Source organism: Botryllus schlosseri, chromosome 7, assembly GCF_051294905.1.
Source record: "Botryllus schlosseri isolate E-star chromosome 7, Bs_hap1, whole genome shotgun sequence".
In the NCBI taxonomy this organism is placed as follows: domain Eukaryota; kingdom Metazoa; phylum Chordata; class Ascidiacea; order Stolidobranchia; family Styelidae; genus Botryllus; species Botryllus schlosseri.
The window spans coordinates 5,109,597-5,136,069 of record NC_137242.1 but is presented as its reverse complement, the minus strand read 5'-3'; the positions used below and the strand labels follow the sequence as shown (position 1 = coordinate 5,136,069).

General features: G+C 41.2%; 3 protein-coding genes across 6 annotated transcripts in view; all 3 read right to left on the bottom strand.

Moving 5' to 3' along the window:
* The window catches only part of LOC145442644 (acetyl-CoA acetyltransferase, mitochondrial-like), a 93,500-nt gene extending 76,336 nt beyond the window's left edge, over positions 1–17,164 (bottom strand). Inside the window, exon 1 of the mRNA XM_080320611.1 lies at positions 17,154–17,164. The gene's annotated coding sequence lies outside the window, so the exon portion shown is untranslated. The remainder of the gene's footprint in view (positions 1–17,153) is intronic.
* On the bottom strand, positions 3–22,150 carry LOC145442637 (rho GTPase-activating protein 44-like). 4 transcript variants are annotated; one of them, XM_080320603.1, is made up of 16 exons: positions 22,012–22,150; positions 21,607–21,646; positions 21,283–21,384; positions 21,138–21,220; positions 20,409–20,520; positions 16,271–16,468; positions 15,141–15,209; positions 14,997–15,078; positions 12,090–12,217; positions 9,489–9,688; positions 9,349–9,429; positions 8,153–8,272; positions 8,011–8,090; positions 6,964–7,168; positions 5,697–5,765; positions 3–623 (listed from the first exon to the last, which is right to left on the bottom strand). In XM_080320603.1, exons 1-16 carry the CDS (start codon positions 22,068–22,070, stop codon positions 299–301), a joined length of 1,953 nt encoding a protein of 650 aa, XP_080176729.1. In that variant the 5' UTR covers positions 22,071–22,150; the 3' UTR covers positions 3–298. The 4 variants fall into 4 exon arrangements, with proteins under 4 accessions (XP_080176729.1, XP_080176730.1, XP_080176727.1 ...); XM_080320604.1 differs by having other exon boundaries at positions 5,697–5,762; XM_080320601.1 differs by lacking the exon at positions 3–623 and adding an exon at positions 1,926–4,570.
* LOC145442647 (migration and invasion-inhibitory protein-like) lies at positions 22,149–25,128 on the bottom strand. Its single transcript, XM_080320614.1, has one exon. The coding sequence runs from the start codon at positions 23,778–23,780 to the stop codon at positions 22,923–22,925; it is 858 nt and encodes a 285-aa protein (XP_080176740.1). The 5' UTR covers positions 23,781–25,128; the 3' UTR covers positions 22,149–22,922.
* Positions 25,129–26,473: the final 1,345 nt, after the last annotated feature.

Sequence of the window (26,473 nt, the reverse complement as noted above, 5' to 3'; positions counted from 1 at the left end):
GATCAGTCAATCATACAAATTTTTATGGAGAGAACATATGTTATGTATATACCATTAAATCAATTCAAAATAGGTTTGCTGGTGTGTGCCCGAAACAGGTGATATATACCCCAATAATACCCAGCGGTTAAACATATGATGAGATATGGCCAGCGGGCTCATCTGTTCACTAAACCAAATGTAATCAGGTTGTCAATGAGAGTAGGGAATCCAGTTTTCAGACTTAGAAATGCTGTCGCAACGACTAGTCGAATAAGCAAAGAAAATCTCAGTAGGTGCGGTTAATCGTGAGTCAATTCTAACTCATATCAGGAGGGAGTAAAGGCGGAGGGAATGTCGGCATAGGGGGACTTTCCGGGCTTGAATTATTTTCATCGTCCATGTCCGGTAGTTCGAGAAGAAGCGGAACCTCGAGGGCAGATTTATTCCTTTTCTTGGCGACAGGCCGCGGGCGGCTCTGAGACGGCGCCGATGGCCGCCTGGTTACGCTGGGCGAGCCGTTTGCTGGAGGTGGCGGCGGCCTCCGCTTCGACGAAGTTCTCTTCACTGCCGCTGGTCCTTTGTCACTCTGATTCGTTTCGTGGGCATTCGGAGACAAACGAAGCTGGCCTACTTCTGGTATGCTGTTAAGAAACGAAAGTATTCGTGTTATGCGCTCTTCTAACATGCAGCCTACTTCCCGTTACTGCCGCTACTCTGGTATCACAATATATTACACTATCTGGTCGAAAGAGTCGTTGATGACACTCAGTAGCCCACATTGTACGAGTATAGCGATTTTGAGGGCATGACAAATATAGCGAAAACGAAAGGTCAGCAAAATACTCATTCAAGTAGGTAGTCACCGTTCTTACGGCGTCTATAGGCCTACAAAAAGCCCATAGACAGACCCGATGAAGGCCAAATGTAAGGAAAGCGAGGACAAGTTTCCAAAAAAGGTCAGTTCGAACACTGCTAGGCCTACATCAGGAATTAGGCCGTATAGCGGATGTACGATTGAACCATATTGCACATAGAGTTGGTCGTTTCAACATCCTCGATGGATCCTCATACTTATTCATTTCATCGCATTGTAGATTGCGTGCCTCGATCGGAAGAAAAAAAACGCCAATTCTGATTATATTAATAAATATTTTGGGATAGGTGTGGCTAGGGTTACCATATTTTGGAATCGGGAAAGGAGGACACTTTGACCAAGTCGGAAAAGTTAGTAGATCAAGACTGAAAACAGCTGATTTTCTGTAAAATTCGTTGAGTTGACTAAAAAAAGGTCGTCGCCAATGTCCCTTCTAAGCTGCGCGCGTGCACAATTGCGCAGTGCTGACAAGGTCTCTGCGCACAGAAAATTTGAGCTGCGCACAAAAAAGCCGAAGTGATGACCTTTCTTTAGCCGTTGCGCTCTGTTGTCCAAGGGATCGCGTAGTCAGCTGGTGAGTGCGCGCAGACTCATGAAAAAATTAGAGGGAACATTGGTCGTCACTTTCGATCGAACCACGAATTTCCCGCTCAAATGTCCGTATTTTCTGTTTATCGTCATTTATGCCCACTCTTACTCAAATCTGTCCATTATCTTTGCTGTAAGAGCTGTTAAGGAGGACGAATTGCCAAAAAGGACATCAGGCGGCATCGGAGGACATTTTCAAAAACTTAAAAAAGGAGGACGGATGGTAACCCTAGGCGCTGCCGACTTATGCGTTGGTGAAACGCAGGATGCAGGTTTCGAAATTGCCGTTACTACCGCTTCTGCAACATTTGATGCTTCCACATACACTACATACCATCTGCGACATCACCTCTCCCTACTATACAATACAATAAACCAGTGTTTGATGATGACAAGCATATCCAAACGTACCCTACTTCTTTACTAAACTAGAGAGCTTGTCCCTGGCAATGCCACAAGGCAATATCGAAAAATAAACAGCCGAATTTCAATGAATTTACTCATTTCTCAACTCAACATTTCTCTAAATGCCTAAAATATTTGCTGCAGTCACAGTATCACGGCAATGACCCACTAGTGTTTGAAAACGGGGTCAATGCGTCAATCCTTCCACAAGAAAACTCCATGTCTTAACCGACTACCAATATACAATACATACGCGAAAAAAGAATAGCAAAAATCGATCCGAATCTTGAACCAAAAATAATGTTAGCGATTTTGCAAATTATTACATAACATGATGCCTAGTTACGACAAACCATAAGGAAAATTGCCAAAAAATATCGATTCCATGAGATAAGAGCATGTAGAACGTAGAACCGTCTATTTACTTTCCCTAGTCTCACTAATACTTGACGTTATGGTTGAATATAAGCAATGGATAATGAAAGAAAGTAAAGAAACTCAGTTGATTCAACTAGGGAGAGTACAGTCCCAACACATGACACAATAATGATCAATCAACGACCAACGGAATTGACTGACCAATCCAAGCAGGGTGCACATGCAAGCAGGGATAAAACTGATAATCACGCAATTTACAAATGAATCAAAGTGCAAATCAAAAAAGGGTTATAGGGCAGTCGTCCATTTTAAATGAGAATCTAAAACATTAAGTGGCCCGTAATGATCATCAGTACAGGCATTAGCAAGCCACTTCTGATGGATCCAAAATACCAATACAGGTTCGAGACCAAGCATGACTCAAACTATCCGATGCAAATAATCCAGTATTGAATACTTCAATCCATACAAAGTCTGCGACCAGCAACGCAATGACACGATAGTATGATTTCAGCAAAATGTTGAATACTGGTAAACCAGAAAGTTACATATTCGTTGGACAAAATATGTGAAAGTTGACAGGAAACTGCGTTCACAACGAAAACGGCAATTAAATAAGGATATTAGTGACACTTTGTTACGCGAGTCCTTTTGTTCATATGCTGAATGTGGAGTTTTTTCGATTAATCTTGATTGATTGGAAGTAGCGTCGTTTCATCTCAACAAGCACCGCATTTGAATTCAGGATACATGAAAGGATATATAGAATATGAATTTGAGATACAGTGTGAATCACGTAGGAACTCGCCCATGCATTGGAACAGAATATCCTCCCTCAATGCATACAGAATAGAGACGCAGACATACCGAGCGAAGAAAGAAAGAACTAAATATAAACTCGCATAAATCCAGACCGGACAACACAAATTGAAGAGAACACGTTCCGATAATGGTACCGCAGTTGAACTACAGTCTGTATCGTCACCGATTACAAGCAATATACCAACGCAATCACATACGCCGGCGTTGGCGAAACAAGAGGCACTAAAGCGCAACACAAAAATTATTTCACAACTCAATTGATCCCGAGTATTGGAATTACATAAAACTAGTGCTTTCATGAATCCCAAGAGAAGTTGAATGACCAAAACCCTTCATCGAATCTAAGTTAACCGCTATTGAAGTTTAAATGAAGCATTGGATCTCACCAATGCTAAAGCAATGACTTTATTCCACGTAGTTTCCACCTGCAGCCAGAGAAGTAGCGCCAAATCTGAACGGCGTGTAGCCCACAAGTTTTTTTATTATTTCAGCTTCGTCTGGTACGTTTGAGATGAGTTCAATTGAGCCGAGAGAATTGCCAAAAACACATTGTAATATGCATGCGCCGAGTATTAAAGCGTTACCTATATTTGGACATTTATCAAATTGTCGCACACCTTATGCTTATTCGGTATCGAATAAAGAGCTTCTTGGAGGTACAGAACTTCGATATAAATATCAATAGTATCGATTAACCGCGATTTCCTATCCAAACACTGGCGTATACGCAAGAGAGAACTTCTCAAGGTTAGGGTAACGGAAACAAAGATAATGAGAGAGCAGTCGAACAAACGAATGGCTGTGTGCTGGGGGCGTGATCAGCATGAAACAGACAAGACTAAAAAAGGGAGAGTTCGAAAACTCCTACCGCAGCTCGTCCATAACTTAATGATTCGGAATTAGCAGCGTACCGCGAATTAAAACCGCGCAGTACCGACACGTTATATTGCTAGTACGAATTCGGCGTGTTTTTACAATCGCCATCACAACTGAGTCATCTCGCATTCCCCCTCCTCGTCTTTCTCTTGTTCCGCGGTCTGCAGTACCGGGGTGCTAGCCAACTCTCTCGACAAATCAGGGCCACACATATCACTAGGGTCAGGCGGAGGCGGGGGTGGAAAATCCGGCATTTCGGGCTCATCAATCGGAGAATGCGTTTCACCCACAACCGGGGCCGGCCCGTCTGGGACTTCGGTTTCCGGGACAGGCGGGGGCGATTCTTCTGGTATCGGGGGCGCGTGATCAAAATCAACGTTACTCAAAGGGGGTCGGCGTGGCGGGACAGGACCATCGCCCGGGGCTGTTTTCCTCGACGGTACCCGCGGTTTGGGAGCAGGTTTCGGGGCTGCCGAAGGCTTGACGGGCGTGTCTGGGGTGTTTCCCGTCTTGGCGGGGCTCTCGTTACTGACGGTGGACTGTGGTCGGGCGGGGGGCGGTATGTTCGGCCGCTTGGTTGTCATTCTTTTGGTGGCGACCGGGGGTTTCGCCCCGGACGGAGACTCGGGCGGTAGGCTGGTCCGGCTGTGTAAAAACAAAACATGCAAACTGAAAATGCGCTAGCGTCAAAATGCTGAGAACAGAAAGCAGGCTTCAATACCGCCCGAGAGCATTCCAACTTATATAGGAAAGGAGTGCATTCGCGATGAAGGTTACATATGCCTAACTATCTTACACATGCAGGTATCCACTATATACAGAGCAGGCTAGTGGCTTCATCCAGACTTAGAAAACTAGATAATCCCAGTCATCTAATTAGACTAATTGGAGCAAAATGTCTGTAATCTGATTGCGATCTAATTCGTTAAGTGTTTCGATGCTCTAATTTTAATTCTAATCTAAGACAGGAGAGAAAGTAACTTGTTTTGTCCTTGTGGCATATACACCGACTAATGATATGCATACAATACCATGAGAGCATGATGCGCATGTGCCTCTGGACAAGGAAGGTACAGATACAGCCTTGTATGGCTTTCAGAGTCTTGCACCACCCCTCCCACGAGGAAGCCACAGATACCAGTTTTACTGATCAGGTCTTTGGTCTGACCCCAACCGGAGATTGAACCCACGACCTACCGACCAAGAAGCTGGGCGCTCCTTTAAAGCTATCTTGTCGGGTAGTAATCTAAATTCTGGTTTTCCCAAAAATGCTGTGGAACTGCATAGTGCGAAACGGGCCAAGCTTGGTGTACAGACATTTGCCGTTCTCGGACTTATGGGAAAGAACTCTGGTTCGATATGAAATTAACTTGAAATTAATTCAATTTCGAAGTTTTTCACTAATTCAATACTTCTAATTCTAATCGAATTTGAAAAAGCTGTAAGTTTTCTGGTTGTCCAACCCTGGCTATGTGTGTTACGGCCAGATGTGGTCAAAGACTCAAAAGTGCTGGTGCCGTTGGTGGACTCACAAATTCCTACCCATTACAAGCAGAAGTTATAATGTAAATGTCAAAACTGCATTAATTGTAAGCGGAAAATGAAGACATGGGCAGCTAGTTTTGACAAGTAGATTAGGTCGGGGGGCCGTGTAATTTTAGCAGTTCATCGGAGGTTTCTATTTCGGAAATTGCGAGGCAGAGGAGTGTGTATTTTTAGTCCACAGATTTGCCGAGTAGGCGATTCGCAGTGAAACTCCAAAAGAATTTACCTGGCGCTAGGCGGGGCAGGCGCGGCCTTTTTCTTCTTACTTCGCTGCAGAGTGTTTTCACCTTGACTGCTGCAAAAGTTGATCGCGCGAATAAGATTTTTAAAACAGTGAGGAATACGCAATTCTTATATGATGTGGTGTGGATCAAGTCACTACCTTCGAGTCATTGTAAATTTTGACTCGAGTCAAGTTATCAGAAATTTTCCGATTTTGAGCGAGTTTCAAGCCATCAAATATTTTCACCTAGTGTGGTTTGATTTTAATATACGACTTCACGTAAAGGCTGTGACGACGACGATCTACTGTAGAGGGGTGACATATATTTTTAATGAAATCTAATTTCTAGGGTACAAAGAACAGGCCTGCCTACACTATTTCTGAGTGCAGCTAACATTGTAGGAGTCAGAGTCGGGAATTGAAATTTTGCTGCAATGATAGTCCGAGTTGCAATTGGAAATTAGTACACGGAGTCACGATTCAGCTAAAGAATTTGTGTGATGTGACTCCAGAATCCCAGTCCCCAAATTTAGCATGCAATTTTATAACCCTAAAACTGACCCTAATCTAGGGTTACCATACGTCCTCTATTTTTTAACAAAATCGAAACTGCCCTCGGAGGACGCCTAAATGTCCTCTTTTTGGGGAATTTGTCCTCTTTTTTCAGAAATAGTATTAATATGCTTTAAAAAAGTCGACTTCAAGACAAAATCGGTAAGCAGAATTGTATAAAAGTGTGTAATGCGGGAGTGTATCAAAATGACCCTTTTGTCAGTCAACACCAAAAAGTATCGTTAAAAAGCAGGTTTTTTCGGGAGTCGAGACAAAGATATGACCTTTATTTTAGTCAACACAGAAGTTTTGGTAAAAAAAATTTCAAATTCACAAATTTTCTTAGCCGATACTAGAGCTTTCAGAATTTTTGAAAAATGTCCTCTTTTCGGATCTTAAAATATGATAAACCTATTCTAATCCCAACTCTAACCCAAAAATTAACCGTTACCAAAGCCTAGCTATAAACTAAACCCAAATTTAACCGTATCCCTAACTTCAGCCCATATGCTCGGGTGACGCATACTGAGTGTTGCATACTGAAGTGTTGCATCTGCATGCCATTATGTCACATGCTCATATGCATATACTTATACAATATACATACATATCCATAATCAGATGGTCTCTAATCTGAAATCAATACAACAGTAATAATAGCTACAATATCGAAATCCGCAAACATTCGCAGAATTGTAAGTAACCGAAGATATCTCACTGATTCTGGGCAGTGTTCGCTTCGGCAGATGAATTCCTTGAATGAGACGGTGACCCGTGAGATTGCACTGGTGGGGTTGTGACCGGGGTCGGCGAAGTGGGCCCCACGCCGTGCCCATCACCCATCGAACCCCCGCTAGGCGTGCGGCCGTGGCCCTTCGCTTTGTCGAGCTGGATCGGCAGAGGCGGGACCTTGAATTCGGCCACTGCGGAAACAAAGTAGTCATAAGATACAGCCGAAGGTATCGGAGTGATTCCAAATCGAGTGATACACTTTGAGTCGAGTCAAATATCTCTCACTGTGACGTGATAACAGTATGGATGACGCAAAAAGTTCAAATTCATACCGTTCACGCAACCACAAAGAAAATAACGCCATTACTGCCTATTTCACTGCACTTTGTGAAAATGATGTTGGTTGATCACGGTTTCAGGGAAATACTGTTTCTACGAGTGTGCGTGTGACCTTGCACAACATATTTTGGATGCTTTGATACGCACAAGTGGTCAAAATAGTCAGTATTGCTATTGAGGTAGAAGTGATGCCTTGACGTGCAATCGCCCAGACACTGCCAAGACCGAGACGATTCCCCACAAGATCAAGCTTTAGGAGGAGATAGTTTTCCAGCAAGTAACGCGTCTAGCTAACCTCGATATCGATACTTTAGTCGCTGAAAAGTCTTGTCAGGTATCGTGCGCAGCTCATGGTTCAAAGTAGATTGAAAGTGACGACCATATTTTTGTTGTGTTTGTATTTCTTTATTAAAATATTTCATCTTTTTGGGTTAACTATGCCCCTAGCCCATGTTAGAGGGCTTAGCGTTGTACTGACGTAAAGTTTTAAAAACTTTTAAAATCTCGATATTGAAATCATGCGGGCCACGGCGTCTACGAAATTTGAAAAGTGGCCAGCGACCCGTTTTCAGTTGCTGATCCCTGGTTTAGATAATAAATACAGAATATGAACTATTGTTTTGTGCAATTTTGAAGTTCTGTACCTCAAATTCTAGTACTCAAACCTAGCCCTAGTCCCAAGCAACTCACGTACCGTCAGGAAAAAAATATTCCACGTAAGTGATTATGCTCTCCACAATACCAGCCACAGAGTTCGACACCATCATCGTCGTTCTAAAGACACAAAACGCTTATCGTTCTATTCACCACAACCAGGACACAGCACCGGCACATACGTGATATCGTCGTTAGGCGGCCATAACAGATTCGGCGATAGCACGAGAGCGATATTGCTGGCGCTCATTTTGTTGTATTCCTGCTTAGACGAGAGCGCGTGGCAGAATCTCATTAGGTATCTGAAATTGGTAAGTTAGAAATATATCATTCTTCCTCTATTGTGAGGATGGCTACGGAAACGTTCAAAACGCAACTTTTACCGAAAATGTGAACAAAATTTTCACCTCAACACCAAAAATAATCAACTACAATATGTACTAGAAATGATAAGGTGTATCCAGGGTTTCACAAACAACGCAGTCATTACTGCTCACCAGGGATGACCAATGAGCATGAATTTGGATTTGAAAAAACAAGTTTCAGGCCGAATTCGGATCGGATATAGAGTTACGAAGTTTTCCAGCCGAGTTGGGTTTTGACCGTTATCATCGCATTAGTTTTAGATTTGAAAATAAAATCGGGTCCGAGGATTTTGGCCGAATTTAGATCGAATAAATTTTTCAAACAAGATTCCGATTTCGACTTGAACATAAAATTTCTGGTATTTTCAAATTTTTCGAGTGACTAGGACAGAGGCCACGTCCAGGCAGGCCAAAGGCGAAGAAATGCATGCCAGGAATTTCGCATAAGGTTAAGAAATGATGACGCGTGTCCTCAACACCACAGAGATAAACGGACTGGCATGGTACGAATCGTGAAAATATTCAATTGCAGTACGAATACAGCGACTTCCTATAGAAAATGGCTGCTGCCAAAGAGGTTTCACACTGCTATTTTTTAGCCTATATCATATTTAGTGGCAGTGCCCCCTCAAGCAGTACTCTTAGGACTCAGAACAAAGACCTGATTGGTAACACTTGCATCCATGACTTCCCCGCTTGGCGCTCATGCATTGGGATAGCATGTAGCGGTAGCGGAAGACTTAAAAAGCCTTATTAGGCTATTTATTATATGCAACTTCCTTGTCCAGCGGCATTCGGATAGCATGTAGGGGTGGCACAAGATTCAAAAAGCCTTACAAGGCTATATCTGCGACTTCCTTGTCCAGCGGCATATGCACATCATGTACTCATGGTATGCGTACGTATGCGCAGATCGTGTGTGTAACTGTGTATATCACGAGTCGGTGCATATGCCACAAAAACATCAAGGACAAATACGTCGACAACTCCGAATAGGTTGCGAATCTCCTCACCCCAAATTCGCTTTGTTTTCTTTTGGCAGCCTATCGATCAGCGACCATATCTCACGAAGCTTGTCGTCGTTATTTACGATGCTGTAAACAAAATTATCGGTAAGTCCCCGCGATATCGAAGGGTGAAACTAGAGGCAAACCTGGCCGCGGCGATCCAATCGTTGTACAACTCTAGAGTGAGAAGAGGGTCGGGCAGCTCACGGAGATATTGCTTAAGAGTGCCGGCGACCGCGTGTATGTCTTCTTGAGCATCGTAGGCTTGAAGGTCCGCGACACCAGCCCCGGCCAAGGCGCGAAACTTTTTCAGCTTTGCAGCGCCTCCGGCGATACGAAATAAACCCTAGAGTTGGTCGAATATCACTGATAAGTAAAAGCGGACAGGGGGAGGTAATCGGTGTACAACCAAAAATACTACACCATCTTAGCAGACAGTAGATATCGTGTTGATTTAAAACAAAATAAACCAGATCATGTGCAAAAACAGGCTGAACAATTGATACCAAAGGCTATATTTCATTTGCGCATCTTCACTGTTCGTGTTCATGGTGTTCAACTGTTCATGTTCAAGCGCAAAATCGAAACATCTCCCGCAGTGCTGCAATATGATCTACACGCTCTTTCTTGATAACTAACCTCCCTCGCTTTGGTAATTAAGGACAACATATGTCTCAGTCTCTCTTTTTGTGGTTATCTTAGCATGCGGGTTGTGGTGTTATATTTAAACTGTACAACTGGTTTTATATATGCGAATGATGAAGTCACAAGCACAGGGAAGATTATCTGACCGTTGTAATATCTGCATTTGTGCATACATTGAACATGATGAATCGGTTAGAACTTGGAACTTTCATCGTTTTTTTAAGCATTCTCCTTTTTGAAAAATACCCCCCGCCCCCCAATTTTCTTTGAATATCTCTTGTTTTTTCCTCGGCTGGCTACGCCCCTGCTGGGCACAATGATTAGAGTACTCAAATCTGAACCAGTATTAATACTAACGATTCGGGTCAAGTGTAACAGACTGCGAGATGATTTTTTGAGTAGGCTACTTAAATTATACGCTCCTTGCCTACGAGTTTATTTACCAACGAGAATTATGGTTGCGATCAGGGTTGGCACCAAGTCACCAGGTTCCGAGTCACAAGTCAATTCGACTTTTATAGTCTTGACTCGAGTCAAGTCGAGTCATTTTAAATTCGCCACCGAGTCAAGTCCAAGTCAAAGTCATAGAGTTTACTGTTTGGTATTGAGTTCACGTCAGGTTTATGTAACTTCTGTAAAACTCTTGGGTGGAATCAAAGGCCTCCGATACATAATCTACTTGTTTTTCTCACTCTAAACATGTTTTTCAAACAGATAAGATACAGTTTCTGGCCTATTTCTCAATTATCGGTCCTGCTATACGAGACTTGAACAAGTTATATAGAATTCGTCGAGTCATATGACTTGGTTCGTGTCCATGCGAAATGACCCGAGCACAAGTCGAGGCAGTACACAGATTGACTCGAGGCAATAAAAAAATGCGACTCGAGTCACTACAACCATGGTTGCGACACTACTTTCCACCACTTCATTATCCCAAAACTAAACCAAATCCCAACCTTGACTGCGTAATTACCTCTTGCCCTAACCCCTTGGAACCTAAACCATCCCTATATTTAACACAATCATAACCTTAACTTTAAGCCACATGCTCAAGTGTTGCATACTACTGTGTCACATGCTTGCATGTCCATTGTCCAATGTCCACGGAGTCTGCTATATTGTGTGCACAGTGCATACCATATGTCAACTGCCTTCTTAAAAGTGAAGCATCATTGTCATTTACAGGAAACCAGATCGTATTCTGGAGTAAAATAAAATGCCAGTGTCAATGCTGTTGATGTGATGTAGGGAGTATAGTTATGATTTCACATGGTAATAGATAAGGGTGGATGTCTAACATGATGTTGGCGGCCAGATGATCATCGGGATAGAATGGGCATTCGTTTTGCAATCCCACTTTGATATGAACCGAGCAATGTAAGACTCAAGATTCATCAACTGTGAGTCTCCCTTCTATATCGAAAATTGCAGTTTAAAATTGTATTCCAGCTCCCTCTACCTGACTAATCTCTGAAAATGGCACACTTCAAACTGTTCGGCATAATTGCACGAAACCGATGTCAGCTTGACGGGATGAGTAGAGATCAATTACGATTCCGTAATGCTAAGGAGTAAATTGTGCATGTCAAAGTATAAAGTCTTCGAGCTCAGCCTGTGTGAGTGTTTGGGAGAGAGGAGAGATAAGGCAATATCATCACTCACTAGTCCGCTACCTCCTACATACAACGATGACCCACCTTATGCCAAAGTGTCTGAAATTTTCGGTAAATGTCAAGTAAACACACATAACGACTGACTAATAAATACGCACAACAAATCACTGCCCAAATGTCACCACCATCATAGCGAATTTCCCTAATTTAGATTCTCATTACCAATCCTTAGACTGATTATACTGGCATCGCAACTCGTAGATGAGGGCATTGTTAGCAGAGCAACATATTGCATACAGGCAAAGAGACACACAACCTCACGTTTGCCATACGGGCAACAAACCAAGCCATAGTATACCGAACAAATAATGAGTCGTAAAAATACTCGTGAATCGAACACATCACCGAACTCAAGTCACCGCACTGCACACTTCTATTTACAGAAGCACGTTGCTTTAAAACGGATCGTGCCGATGTTGAACTTACTTCCTCGTAGACTCCGATTTCGAGCAGGCACGTTATACAAGATTCTATTGGAAGCGCTATATCGTGTTCTGTGACGTGTAGATGATCGGCCAGCGACGTGCCGTACGACGAGTTGGCTCTTGCATACGCTGAAATGATAATTATCAAGGCCTTGAGAACGATGAAGTCTGAACGGGTCTGTAACGGCCGCCGAGTTATGCGGTCAAAGTAGCAATTGTAACTACCGTATGTGTCCAACATCACAAGAAAAATATCACTAGTGTCATGTCAATTGAGAAATGTAAAGCTGCCTTATGATAGAAGCCTAGGGAGTTGATATCTGTAGCAATATTGCTATCACTAGGAACAATTTTTTCTTTCAAATTTCACTGGCTATGTGATAAAATTATTATGCTGGCTAAAACAACGCTACACACCAAATTTGGCTCAATTCCAACTAGTAGCTAAGCGAGATTCTTGCAGTAGAAAGTTTTGAATTGACCATATAAAAATGAAATTTCAAATTTTTTCTGCAGACCCCATAAAATTGTTAGGCTGTCAGTAGAGACGATGCGCACCGAATTAGGCTCAATTCCAACCAGTAGAAGCGAAGTTATTGCAGTAGAAAAATTTTGGATTTGAATAAAATAGTATTTACGGTGACCAACTCTTCAACAGTTTGTTCTTAACCCTTACGAGGTGGGGCCATATTTCGCAGAATTGACCTTCCCTTTTCAAATTCTCACCGTGACCCCACCAGGTCTTGAATCTGGGCCTTTCCAGTTTAAAAGTGGGCGGAGTATAGCCCTCTACCGATTCCACCCTTGATCGACACCCCATGACATGTCTGAGGTTTTTTAATAAGTTTAAATAAACAAGCTTTTCCCCCAAAAAACTCTCTCTCTCTCTCAATTTTCAAGGCTGACCCTCAGGATGGCGTCAGAGAGAGGAATGTGATGCTTCAGTGCGTAGCCACTGTTGCCTGGTTTCAAACAAGCCGTCAACCATGGTTGTAAACCGCGCGGTTCGTCAGATATCGAAAAATGGAAAATACATATAAAATTTACAAATGGGCGTGGTCAGTGAGTGGTGATCAAGGTCAAGTTCATGATCAAGACTCAATCGGCCCCTGCAGTCCGCTTTATGGCATAAAACAACGCGATATGCTTTCTTTTGTCATATCCAACCATTTGCAGGCATAGTCAACCTGTTTATGACTCTGAATTTGCACTTGAACTTGACCTAGATCTTGAAAATCATTGAAGCGTGACCAAAATTTACAAATCCCCCTCAGAAAACTCTCCAGAAAACGTTTTGATGTTTGAAACGGTGAAAATTTACATAGAAAACCGTACATGTCGACTTCTGATGTTCTGGCAGATTTTCCGACAATATTTCCCACTCGGAAAATATCCGGAAGTTTTAGGTGATAACCGTATTTTATTTTATTTTTTATTTTTTGTTTATTTTTACAAACCAAAATTTTTGAGTAAGGTACTTAATACATCGGAAAAGTCTCAACTTTTCAAAAAACGTAGTACCCGATGTTAAGGGCGTGTCAACATGGAGAAATCGGTGTCGGAGACATGCCATATCAAATATGATACGCCCACCTCGTAAGGGTTAAATCATGGAATTAGAAATTTTGCTACTGCAATAACTTCGCTTCTAGTGGTTGGAATTGAGCCAAATTTGGTGTGCAGCGTTGCTTTCACCATTCGCCAACATAATGATTTTATCACGTAACCAGTGAAATTTGAAGGAAAAAATGGTTTCTGAACAGTAAACTAAATTCATATCCAAGCCAACACAATATCTTTTGCCTCGCGTACTCAGATACCATGAAATAATAGATTCCTGAGCGATTCCCACGAGTTTCCTCTCAATTTCACTTAATACAATGGGGTTTCACGCCTTACGGTAAGAAACGTTGAGATTCACAGAAAAGCTGTGAGACATGAGAGTCATATCGGTAGCAATATTGCCATGAACACGAAAAATAAATACAAACTAAACTACATATAGCCTATATCCATCTGGTGTCATCATCATGTAAATTGAAAATGTAAAGTTGACTTCTGATACAAGCCTTAGGGAGTTGACATCCGCACCAATATTGGTATGGAGTTGAACAGTATGTGCAAACCAAATCACATATCGGTTTTGCCTCACATAGCCAGACACCATGACGCGAAAGAATAGTTTGGTCAGTGATTCTCGTAAGTGTCGACTCAAATTCACCCAATGCAATACATTTCCGTCAAGAAACGTAGAATCTGCACTTTGGAAATTCATCGCATAGTTCAATTCATGCCGGACATAAAAGTTCCTTACTGAACAGTGTACTGTACAGTGTACATGGGTCGTACATAACCATGTGACACGATAATACAATGTTTATGGTGGATAGCTACAAGTTGCAAAAAAAAAGAGAGAAGTTGCCGCATACTTGTATGTGACAAACAGACATTCCCTCCCGACAATAGCCTATCCCCTACTGAGTAACATAATTGAGATGTATATTCATATTGAAATGAACCCTAATTTTTTCGGCTGATACTGCCAGGGGTAATCGTCAGCATCTCGTAGAAAATCGGAAAGAACATTGTGTATCAACAATCGTATCACCCGCATCAAGTTCGGCTGACACTGTCAGAGGTAATCGTCAGCAACTCGTAGAGAATCGGAAAGAACATTGTATATCAACAATCGTATCACCCGCATCAAAGTTCATGATACGATTGTTGATATACAATGTTCTTTCCGATTCACTACGAGTTGCTGACGATTACCTCTGACAGTGTCAGCCGAAAAAATGAGGGTTCATTTCAATATGAGTATACTGTTCACTAGTATATTGAAGTTCTATACCTCCAAGAAGCTCGTCAGAGTAGCGCATCTTGGGCAGTATTCGATAAGTTTACCCACCTTTGGCAGATTCCAGATCTGGCTTCAGCTTTTCGAGATTGGCGACGCATTTCTTGTGATATTCCAATTCCTTGTCGAGAAACTGCAAGACACACTCGTTACAGAAACCAGGAAGTTCAGTCACAAAAGATTCAATCGCCTCACGTCTGTCAGATGTTGCGCGTAGTCGCCTTCCTTCGCTAGGAAGTCGTACAGTTCGGTGATGAGTTGATCCTGTAACAAAGACACGGTCACATCTGAAATGTGCGTATTCAGCAGCTATTGTGACTGCATTGAAATTTCGAGAATATTATATGAATCTTTCCACAACGTTTTGCTGTGAGGTAAAAGGCGCCTAAATTGTTCAGTCATAATAAGCCTGGACTAAGGGAAGGAAAATCCGTGCTTAATGCATCAAGTGTTGACCTTGGTTTGGCTGAATCCATAATCACAAATCCCACATTTCTCTTAACACTAGTAAATGCAGGCAGTCACGTCAAGTAGCCTGTGACGTTAGCCTATGTTTCATAGCAAAATCATGACATAATTGAATCGGATGATTGAAATTAATAATTTATGCTGTAAATTACAGCGAAAATCATCTACGTATGATGCAAACTGAAATCTAAACGTCAAAGCGCGATAAGCAGTGCAGGAATTCTAGAACTGACACCTCGATTCAGTGCAATCCGCTATCAAAATATGTAATCGAGAAGTCGTTTGAAAATACAGCTGTCAACTTCCTGAGTAGGCGTCAGCTTCTCTTCACTCACGCAGGAAAAGAAACTAATTTCTAATTGTCTATTGCAAAACGCTGCGCTTCAAATGAAAGAAAGGAACGTTATTGTACTGCGTAACCTGCCGGCTAGCTCGAGCGCTTTATCTTATAATACAAATCTTCACATTACATTAATATTACTATTCAAGTTAGGCGAAGAATGGACCGAATCTACATGCGATTAACACCTAGGCCCGTCAAAATGCATGATGCATTGGATTATACTAGCACATTGGTTTTCAATCTGGAGGTCGCAAAGCTTGAAAAACAGGCCGTCAGTAGGTCCGTGCAATGGTGCAAAGATGATGCTCTTTTTTGCTCCCGGATTTATCGACATTAAAACCTGGAACACACGTCAGCAATGCAAGTATATAAAAAATTTGGACCATTTTTGACGAATCAAAAAATAAACGGTTTAGTAATCAGCTTATTAAATTTATAGGGTGGGCCGCGACCACAGGGAGCCAGTGGACTATCGGTAGTGTTCAAAATCAATCCCGCGTCCTGGGATTCCTACCTTGCATAGTTCCATCCTGGACTGGGCCTGCTCCAGTTCCTCTTTCATGCTGTCTGCCTTCACCGACATTTGTTGCATGTTCACGCCGGGGGTGTACTGGGCCTTGTGGGCTTTGTGCCATTGCTGGTGAGCGTTGTCGCGGTCCAGCACGAGTTTCTTGAGGCGATCGCGCAACTTTTGTATATTCGGAATGTACGTCTGGAGAAATATTTTTACGGCGTCATCAGATATTGAATAGCTGCGCTAGCGCACAATCGAACCTGGTTCATTATGGCGATTATACAATATACATATATATAACTTGCACATAACGTTTGCAGGACCACGTAAACCAGCATGTACCTAGCCTAGATTTACTGACTGTTGATGTACAAAGTTCTTAACAATTTTCTACTACTTGCTGACGATTACCCCTGACGAGTGTCAGCCAAAATATTAGAGTTCAGGGGCAACAGTGAAAAAATGCGTGCCAGAAATTTCGGAAAGAGTTAAGAAATTACCTCAACAGTCAACACAACAGATTGAGAGGGATTGGGATGGTAGCAGTAGTGAAAATCTTATAGTCGTACCGGTGGTACGTATACGGTGGCTTTCTGACAAAAATGGTGGCTGCCAAACATTTTTTTGCACCATCAAATTTAATTTGATACCATATCATATTTGGAGTGCAGTGCCCCCCTTAAACAACAATATTGATTTTCCTGCTGGTCTGTTATCTGAAATACCTGTGTAATTGACCACAGCAGAACAGTCAAGCAGTTAATACAATGAAGAAAAGCTACTTTAGTCACAGCCTACTTTGTAACCACCTCTGGTTGATAGTACGTGAAATATCATCTATTCTACATACAAGACTGGTAGGCTATATCAAATAATCACCTACGGTAATACAACGAAAAGCAAAATAGTTCAACAGGGCACGGGATGAAGGTGCAGGGCAGACGCTAACCTTAGGCATAGGCAATGACACCAGGAATAGCCAGGAACCCTCTCCAAGAGGTTATATTCTCAATAAACTGAAGTATATCAATAGCACACGCAAAGCACTGGCAGAGTGACAGATCAAATATATGCATAAACGATTAACCACCATATCACACTAATATTCGAATGGTTGATACTTGCGCCAGAACACACACGATACACTACACTGGTATTATTGATGAATGAAGGTGTGTTTGCTCAAGAATTTTAGGTCATGTCCTAGCTTGCACCCTTCTAATTACACTGTAATTCCTGAACCAGTAATTCTGGATTGTGATAGCTGATATTCACAACTGATATTATGCTTTTATGCATTTTACCGACACTGAATTGCTGATATAGCAGCTCCAGTCCCAAGGTTGTTATAACTGAAATTCACTATGTTAGACTATCACTCCACATAGCCTTCGAGACTATAAATGGACATCTCATACCAAGTCGATGGCATTATAGAGGCCTTATACAACACTAAGGATATATTTTTGTTACAGATCAATTAAAAACATTTCATGCAACTTCGCCACTATTGCGATTGCGTTACATGGTCCACTCAATAGGGACCAGGACCACTCTCAATTCTACTATGAGCTCATTAGGTAATCTTTAGTTCAGTGGTTCCCAACCTGGGGTAATTCCCCCGTTAGGGGAAATTTTGAAATTTCTAGGGGGGAATCTGGCTTTAGGGTTGTATCGGAAGATACACAGGGTTCACAGGGTTTTTAGATTTTTATGGTAGAACCCTAAGTATGAAACTAGTTCTTTACAATTATATGTTTCTTTGGCGGATTTTAAGCATGGTGTATGTTTAAATGCCTTCCGTAGACCTAGACACTCCCTGATAAAGTGAGGCTAGCGAGAAGATTTCGTTGAGTCCGTGACAGCCTCTCGACCAAATTGCTACTAAGCAGGAACATGTCAAGCCGAATTCGGCACAAGGCTGCTGGTGCAAATGTTTACCTTTTCAAGCCAACACATGAGCTAACGTGAAAAACATACAAAATTCATCGATATAACTCAAGGCCATAGTAAGCGGACTTGGTGATTTATTTTTCGTCAGCGGCTATCCTACCGGTAAAAAAACAGATCCAATTTAGCTGTGCTTTACCAAAGTGTAGTGTCGGCATTCGACATGGTTTGGACACATCTGAATATGTTTGGCCATATACTGTCTAGACAACAAATGGTTGTGCATTAAAAAGCACTTTTTTTAGACACAGGCAACTTTTTCATAGGGGGGAATTTTAGCTCAAATATCGTCCGAGGGCTCCATGAGACGAAAAAGGTTGAAAACCACTGCTTTAGTTCAACAGCTAAGTAGCATAACTACTTATTCTCAGCATAGCCACGAAAAATTTTATGCTATAGGTAAGAACAGGATTGATAATAATGTTCTCCCATATTTTGATTAGGCCGACTAGTCCAAACATGCGAGAAAGTAGCAGTGATCTTTTTGATCCATCTCCAATTGTAAATAATGAATGGACATTGGACATTGTCCGTTCATAAAAAAGGGGTTTCGACACCTTGCGATCTCAAAAGGTAGGTTCAGGTTGATGCGAAATAGCTAATATTTCACAAGGAAAGTTTGCAGAAAAATTTTAGAAGAATCAGACTCAACATAAACATTGAACAAACACAGATAGAAACATGGTGGAATTCAAGCCAATGATAAAATCTTGTGGTTTCCAATTTCGCGGGACAGAAGGATAGAAGACTAGAGCAGTGGTTCTCAACCGGGGGTGCGTGAAGCATTTTCAGGGGGTCCGCGAAGCCTCAAAATAATTTATAACCAAATTTGTATTTTTTTAATCAAAAAAATCACGAGGCAGTTTCGCTTCATTACTAGTAAAACTCCAGAGCTCACATCAACAGAATGCCCATCTGAGGTGAAATATCCTGCTGCGCAGACTCATTTCAATTGATAAATTGCCAATAGCCCACTGATACAAACATTTTGCTGTTTAGAGATGTTTTGTTCGGGATTGTGGAACAAAAGTTGGATGAGTAACGTCAATCACGGTGACTTCGAAATGTTTATAAAATCCATTTTCTCCTGGAATAGACACAACGATCTTTCCATCATGACTTCACAATAAGCTGCTATACGACCACTCGACCAGGCTTGACGTAATATGTTCATTAAAAAAATCTTTTTGGTCCCATATTTGTTGCGATCATACCCAAATGTGTCTTCGGAAGCGTTACACGTTATTGCCACATTCACCACACCTATTATATTTGTGATAGCGGATTTTCGGCACTCGTTCATATCAAATCGAAGGCGCGTATTTTCAAGACACCACCACGTATTTCAAGAATTGCGGTTGCAGAATTAGCTTTGAAATAATAGAAGTAAACCCAATTCCTACATGAATAGTATGATCTTATTTTCAAGAACGGTCATTTTGTTGCTGTTTATCACTAAGCCTACAGTTGTCATTTGCACAAGACAGAAGACGGTTGCACGTGAGCTAAATCTGAACTTGAACTTCGTGACGATCCGAAAGGGGTCCGCGAAGACAAAAAGGTTGAGAACCACTGGACTAGAGTGTACTAAAAAAACACCCAAGACAAAGTAAGAATTGTATTAGTCATTTGACGGTCAATACATTTTCACTCTGTTACACTAGCAGTACATACCGATACCGTAGTATCAAATAGAAAACAAATATTTGCAGAGAATATCAATTAGTTCCTGCTTGATTTTAGAGATTCTGTTACAGAGCACGGAACGACTCCACATAAATCCTAATTCACAATTACAGAGTACAGGCTGTAGGCCTACAAGGTGACAAAATACTAGGCCAATATCAAAAACATACTATTCGGTTTGGAGCCAGAGCTATGATGAGATTGCAAATATACCAAGTGGTACATATTCGCCTATTACTAATTTATTGGAAACGACTATTGCCAACAATATTCTCAAACATAATACAGGAGAGAGTTACAATACTTTTCCAATTTAAAGTTAATTTCACTAAAAATGGATAGTCACTAACCACGCAAAAGCATTGAAAAGAATTTAATCAACAAGTATCACAACATGAAGCAGAATTGTTAACCATGCTAGATCATTCAACACACTTGACTTGCAGTGGTCAACCACACTATGTTTGTGATTGAGCATGTATTCAAGGGAAAAAGCTCTCACCTCCACTAATGTGTGTAGAGGCTCTATGACGTGACCTTCAACAAACATTTCGTAGGCGGCGCGTTCTTTTGCAATGGAAGCCTGTGCATCACCACAAACTTTGAGGGCTTTCCTGAAGAATAAAAATTCGGATATACAGCACCCGACGCAATCAAGCATCAAAAATTATTAGGTTTGGAAACACAGGACAATGATAGAATAGGTCTACTTTAAAATTGCTTTTCGGTGCCAATAGAATAAAATGGCAATTGAATGTTAAATGAAGCAGCTTTCAGCCTTTCACGCACTTAATTAAACAGTGTAAATTCTTGTTATCAAGTAATGTTCAAGTCTTGCAAAATTAATGCACACAGAGAAAATCAATCACTAATATAACATATCATAACCACTGACATGTGAGACACGGGTCAATTAATTTTCAGTCTTCAGTAACGATAATCAAATATATATACGTAGAAACAATACACTAGATGTCTACATTTTTGTTTGTGGCAAAAACATTCAAATTAATGCTATTATTCGTAACTTCTGCTGCTTCAAAGTAAAAGGGACATTATTTCCTTTTGAGATACCAAGAATTTTACGGTGGCATACATAGCATGCCAATCTAATGCGCGTAATTACGGAAAAAAGATGTTCACAGCCAAGGAATGTCATGTCATGAATCATGTGACACAGAATCACTGCCAAAGAAGCAGGTAAGGTAAGGAACACCAATTGATGACTCACTGGAGTGCACTTTCCGAGTCTGCGCCTAGCTGATGGCTGGCTTCCAGCATGGCGTGTGCGACCGCTGTTTCGGGTAACTTTTTCTGAAATTGACAGGCTTTGCGTTTAACTCGAAATGAAAAAATCCGGTAAATTTTTCACTCACCATCCTCTTATCCAAATCGGAACCGGTAGACAGTTGGCATTGCGATATGCGTTTGTAGACAGGCAAACAGGCAGACCGCGTATGATCAAGCCTGCGTTCAATCTAGATGTAGAAAACCTCAAGTTACACGTGGCGATTGGTAATGCCTGCCAAAGCCTCCATTGTAAGAAAGTTCTGAAGCCAATTGCAGTAGCTACAGTAAGATTGAAATTACTAGCTTATCAGGGTACAATATTTCAAAGTTCTAGCTCAGCTTAATCGCCATATTGAATAAACCATCTCATAATAGAGTACATCTACCAAACATTAAGTTAAATAATTCACCTGTAATAATTCATCGTTTAACACCTCACTTTTGTTGGCTCTGTATTTGAAAAAATACACATTGGTTAGATATTACGCCACACGAAACAAATTTGAAAAGGTCATTATGTGTCAAGGTCTTTCTGACAAGAGTGAAAAAATCATTCCCAGCAGTATCTTACAAGGACTTTGGCAGAATAAGCTTTCAAGGCACTGTAACTATTGAGAATTGGAATTACAGATGACAAACGCTACAGACAAGTACAATTTTCATAATTTGTTTCAATAACACACATGAAGTCACACTACTGTACCCAGAAATGGGAAGTCATATGTCAATGTCAAGTCATATAAACAGTATTCAAGACATGATTATTTAGAATTATCGGATCGCATCTCCTATTTTAGGATATTAAACAAGCATACCTGCCGATCTTTTGGTCGGCCTTTAGCCGATAACGCATCATTTGCTTTTTGAAGTTCATCTTTAAGCTTGGGTACGTCTATCTCATGATTAGAAATGAATTATATTCAAAAAACCGCTTCAAGCCTACATGGAGAAGTCGAAAAATACAGTCGAAAAAAGCTATCGTTCAGAAATACATCTTATCAAGCTACCATAAACTAAACGTGTCTCTTTACCAAAGGAGCAGCAAAAGCCTACTAAGAATCCAAAACGCCACACCAATATACATATATCTACATCATTTGAGATAGATACCAGTTATGTAGCAAAGAGCAGAATGACAATAAACAATGATTAAGTAGATTGTACATAAGAAATTTTGAGATATGTTCACATACATGGCAACTATGATACTTTGCTACTGGAACCCACAGCAAAACCAATGACTAATAACCGACAGCTAATGACTACTATAGTACTATTGACCGTTATACAATTGTATCAAATTTAGGTAGGTGATCAATTTGACAACATTAAAAAATTACTAGGATCACCCAAATTCTAAAACAGTATGAAGTCGCTGAAGTAAAAATTGATCACAGCCATTCTATGAAATATAATTTGCGGCTTCACAAACAAGCTTGCTAGGAAGGACCCTATGTTTTTGCTAAGCATATTACTCGAAATAACATTTCCGTTACTTGCACCTCAGGTGATATTAAAAATATGCTACAGAGGAAACTATAGACCGTAGGCATGACATAACAGCTAAAATGTACCAATCACAACTTTACAAGATCTCGAACATTTTGAATACTTACATTTTGAACATAAGAATTAATTATAATGAAATCACAGCGAAAATGTAAGAAAACACAGTCGAAAGTTGATGAATTATAATACCAGTACTTTACTGAACACCCCCAACTGACTATGCATAAAAACTGTTCGGTCTGTGTGAATTTGAGAGCGTTGGCGGGAGTGAGAGAAGAGTGGCGTGTAGAGCACCAACATCTCGAACTCGTCTACTAGGGTCTGGTAGAAGAGAACTCTTCAAATCTAAATTCGAAGACGATTTGGGTTTTGGAACACGACCTTGAAGTGGTAACGAATATCGTGATCCTCTTTCGCAGTGATCCACAATGGCCATAGAGTCTGCGTCGGGAAATTTAGAAACTCGTCGCTTGTGTCTATTTGGTGTCGTCAACACTGATTTCGGCACGCTAACTCGGATGAATCTAGGAGATGTTTTAGTGCCGGGTTTCATTTCGATGGTATTATCCACTGGGACTGGATACAGTCTGGAGTTGACGGTAAAATCAAATATTTTGGGGTCCCGAGTGTCCGATGGATCAGGTGATGTTGGGTACATCCGCTTGGGTTTTATAGGTGTAAAATAACTTGGGTCTTGTACGTCCTTTTTCTGTGTGCATTCTTCCCGATTTGTTTTACGAAATTCGTCAATCTCATTCAAGAAGTCTTGCGTAATATCCGCACCTCTACCAGATGATGTTGGCAGACTATCCATTTCCACAACCCCCGCTATCCAATCATATCCCAGCAAGGGCGTTGGATTTGGCTGCACGTTTTCATCAGTGAAACGTCGACTACTCCGATTCAACCTGCTATTTTCCGGGCTGTTCAAGGTGAATTTGACGCGATTCAGTCCAGAGGCGTTACCACGAATACGACTTGATAGAATCGATCTTACAGGCGTTTTCATGCTGTCAGATGCTTTAAAAGGCACAGCCTGTGCAGATAGGCCTATGGACTGTTTTGTTGGAGCCATAAGAATATACTGTAAAACGGAGGAAAAGATTGGCTTACTCGAAGATATAGAACTTGAATATTGTATTGCATGGTTTAGGCCTTTAGGGTTTAAATAGTCATTTGTAATTTCTCAACTCATCAAGGATTAGACATGTCGGAATATGCATTGGCATCCACGTAAGTAGATACTGCAAGATTCTACATTCAATCATGACTATTACTCACATAATTACCCAATCACGCAATAGTTGGTGCTATAGCTTGTAGTCAACGAACTGGTGACATAGCCTACGCAATCAACAAGGAATTACTAGCATATTGTGCACTATTCCTGAACAGCAGTGCCTAATCCTTGACTGCATAGGCTTTGGCCACTGACATTTCCAATATAGGACGATTGGTGACTGCCGGTTTTCCACAGCCCACACTCGTAGACATATAGCTAAACAGCGAAGGGTTAACAATAAAAATAGCAATCGTTTGACAATTCTGTGGTTGTGCCTAAAAATAACAAGAACCTATGACAGACAGACAGTTTATTGGTTCATTAAAATAAATGTACAAGCCTATTGCCCATGGCTATAACCTATAGAAAACAAACTAGGGAGAAATTCCTATCGGCTATACGGAGACAAATTATCATAATAAATAAGCTACTCAATGCATGGATCACAAACACCTCCACAGTGGAATCGGAGTGATTCTGAAAATATAGTGACAAAATAGAGCCTACTTCGGAATGATGATAACAAAATGTACATTAGTAACCTGGAGATAATAAAAATATTGTCTTGGAAATAGAATGAACTTCAAAGATTGGTTCTTCCATTAGAATGAATACATTTCAACTCACACTCTACAATCAATATCAATAGCACTGTCACCTACAAGATCATAAAATGCAAAGACAGGGATAGGGTATCTAGTATTTCATGATCATTTCTGGTAGCCTACTAATATGCGAACATGCGTTGCACTGACAGAGTGTGTTTGCTATAATATTCCATTGTACTTCCCAAAAATTGCTTCCATTTGTCATCAAAACTCATAAGAGAAAACAGTGAAGTGGTATGATTAATGTCACTGTTCTGATCGAATCCTGCCTTTGTAGAGCAGACTTCATGGACAACTAGATAATTCAATCTGTCTAGCAGAGAACTGCTAATTCTAGTTCTAACATAATTGCTAAATTTTTCTTTGATATAATTTCAATTCTCAAGGTATCTAATTTGTTTAATGTTTCTCTCCTCTAATCTCAATTCTAATCTAATTTCTGGTTTCCCCGGAAATGCTACAGGCGAACAGAATAGTGCGAAACGAGCCAAGCTTGTACAGACATTCGCCATTCTCGTTCTTTGCTTATGATAACCAACATCCAATGCTCAAGTTTTCGCAAATTCAGCAATTCTAACTCGAATCTATTTGGAGAAAAACGGTGTAGCTATGCTTATAACCGTAATCTAATTTAGGAAAGCTGACAATTTGCTAGTTGTCAAAGTCTCCTGTAGCCCTGCAGGGAGATCCAAAGCCAACTTCACGAAGGAAACGGATATTGAATGGGAGCGGAGCTTAACGATCAACCCGACACGCTTCAGTAGTCGTCATCATTTTTATCAATGAGAGAGAGAGATGGTATTCTTTTTCGCCTGCACCATCGAGATGCTTTGACGACGGAGATGTGATACGGCCTTTATAGTAAGGTCATCTAGTCTGTACCCCCGGTATTTTTCTCCTCCATCCTATCCGTGATTGCTGAGCGCCTAGCAGGATAGTCGCGGATACCAGCTTTCGAGTCTTTGGTCTGAGCCGGCCGGGGATCGAACCCACGACCTACCGATCGAGAAGCCGGACGCACAACCATTACACTATTTTGCCGGCCGTAAAGGATGTCAAAAAAAGAAAGATGAAAGTTGAAATTGAAAGATGGTTCGGAGGAATAAATATTTCTTTACTACCAGTCATTTTAGTTGTTAGTGCCGAGCACGTCGCCGTGTTTAAGGAGTATAATTTAAGTCGGTTCTATGTCAAAAACACGAATACATACACTCGATCAAGAGACGGCGAATTTCGGAATAATTGCAAGCTTGGCTCAACAACAAGGTCATTTCGGCAAGCTACACTGCACACTTCTCGGAAACCAGCTACCAAGACAAAAATCTTTATAGTATCCCCAGGACCGTAACTAAGCCACCCCCCCTCCGCGATCTAGAGATCAATGGTTTATAGAATTGGGCAGTACTGCGTCAGCCATTAGACCATTACCACGCCACGACGCACCAAGATATATGAAGTTTAGGCCAACACGGTATTCCGAGAAGGCACTGCCATTGCAACTGCTGATCAAATTAACTAAGTAAAAGGGACAAAGCTCGACAGCGAGAAAACCTTGGCCGAAAAGGACTGCCCTTATGTTGACCGAAAACCACGATGTCCAATTGTCCATATAGGCAATATTAGCCAGTGACGAAATACCAATTGCTGGGAATCGTGTGCGTCTTTTAGTGTAGTACGTTTTGGCGATTTCAATATCTTTTCACTTATCAGACGGGAGGTCACGAAATAACAACATGTAACGAAGTAATTATGCCTAACGGGCCCTCCCAATCATCTCCAAGACAGCACGTCACTCAGCTCTAGCGTAAAACTGAGTCGGCCTACGTGTGTTACGAGAGGTTAAAAAAAGATAGCAATATATATGCAATTACCAATATT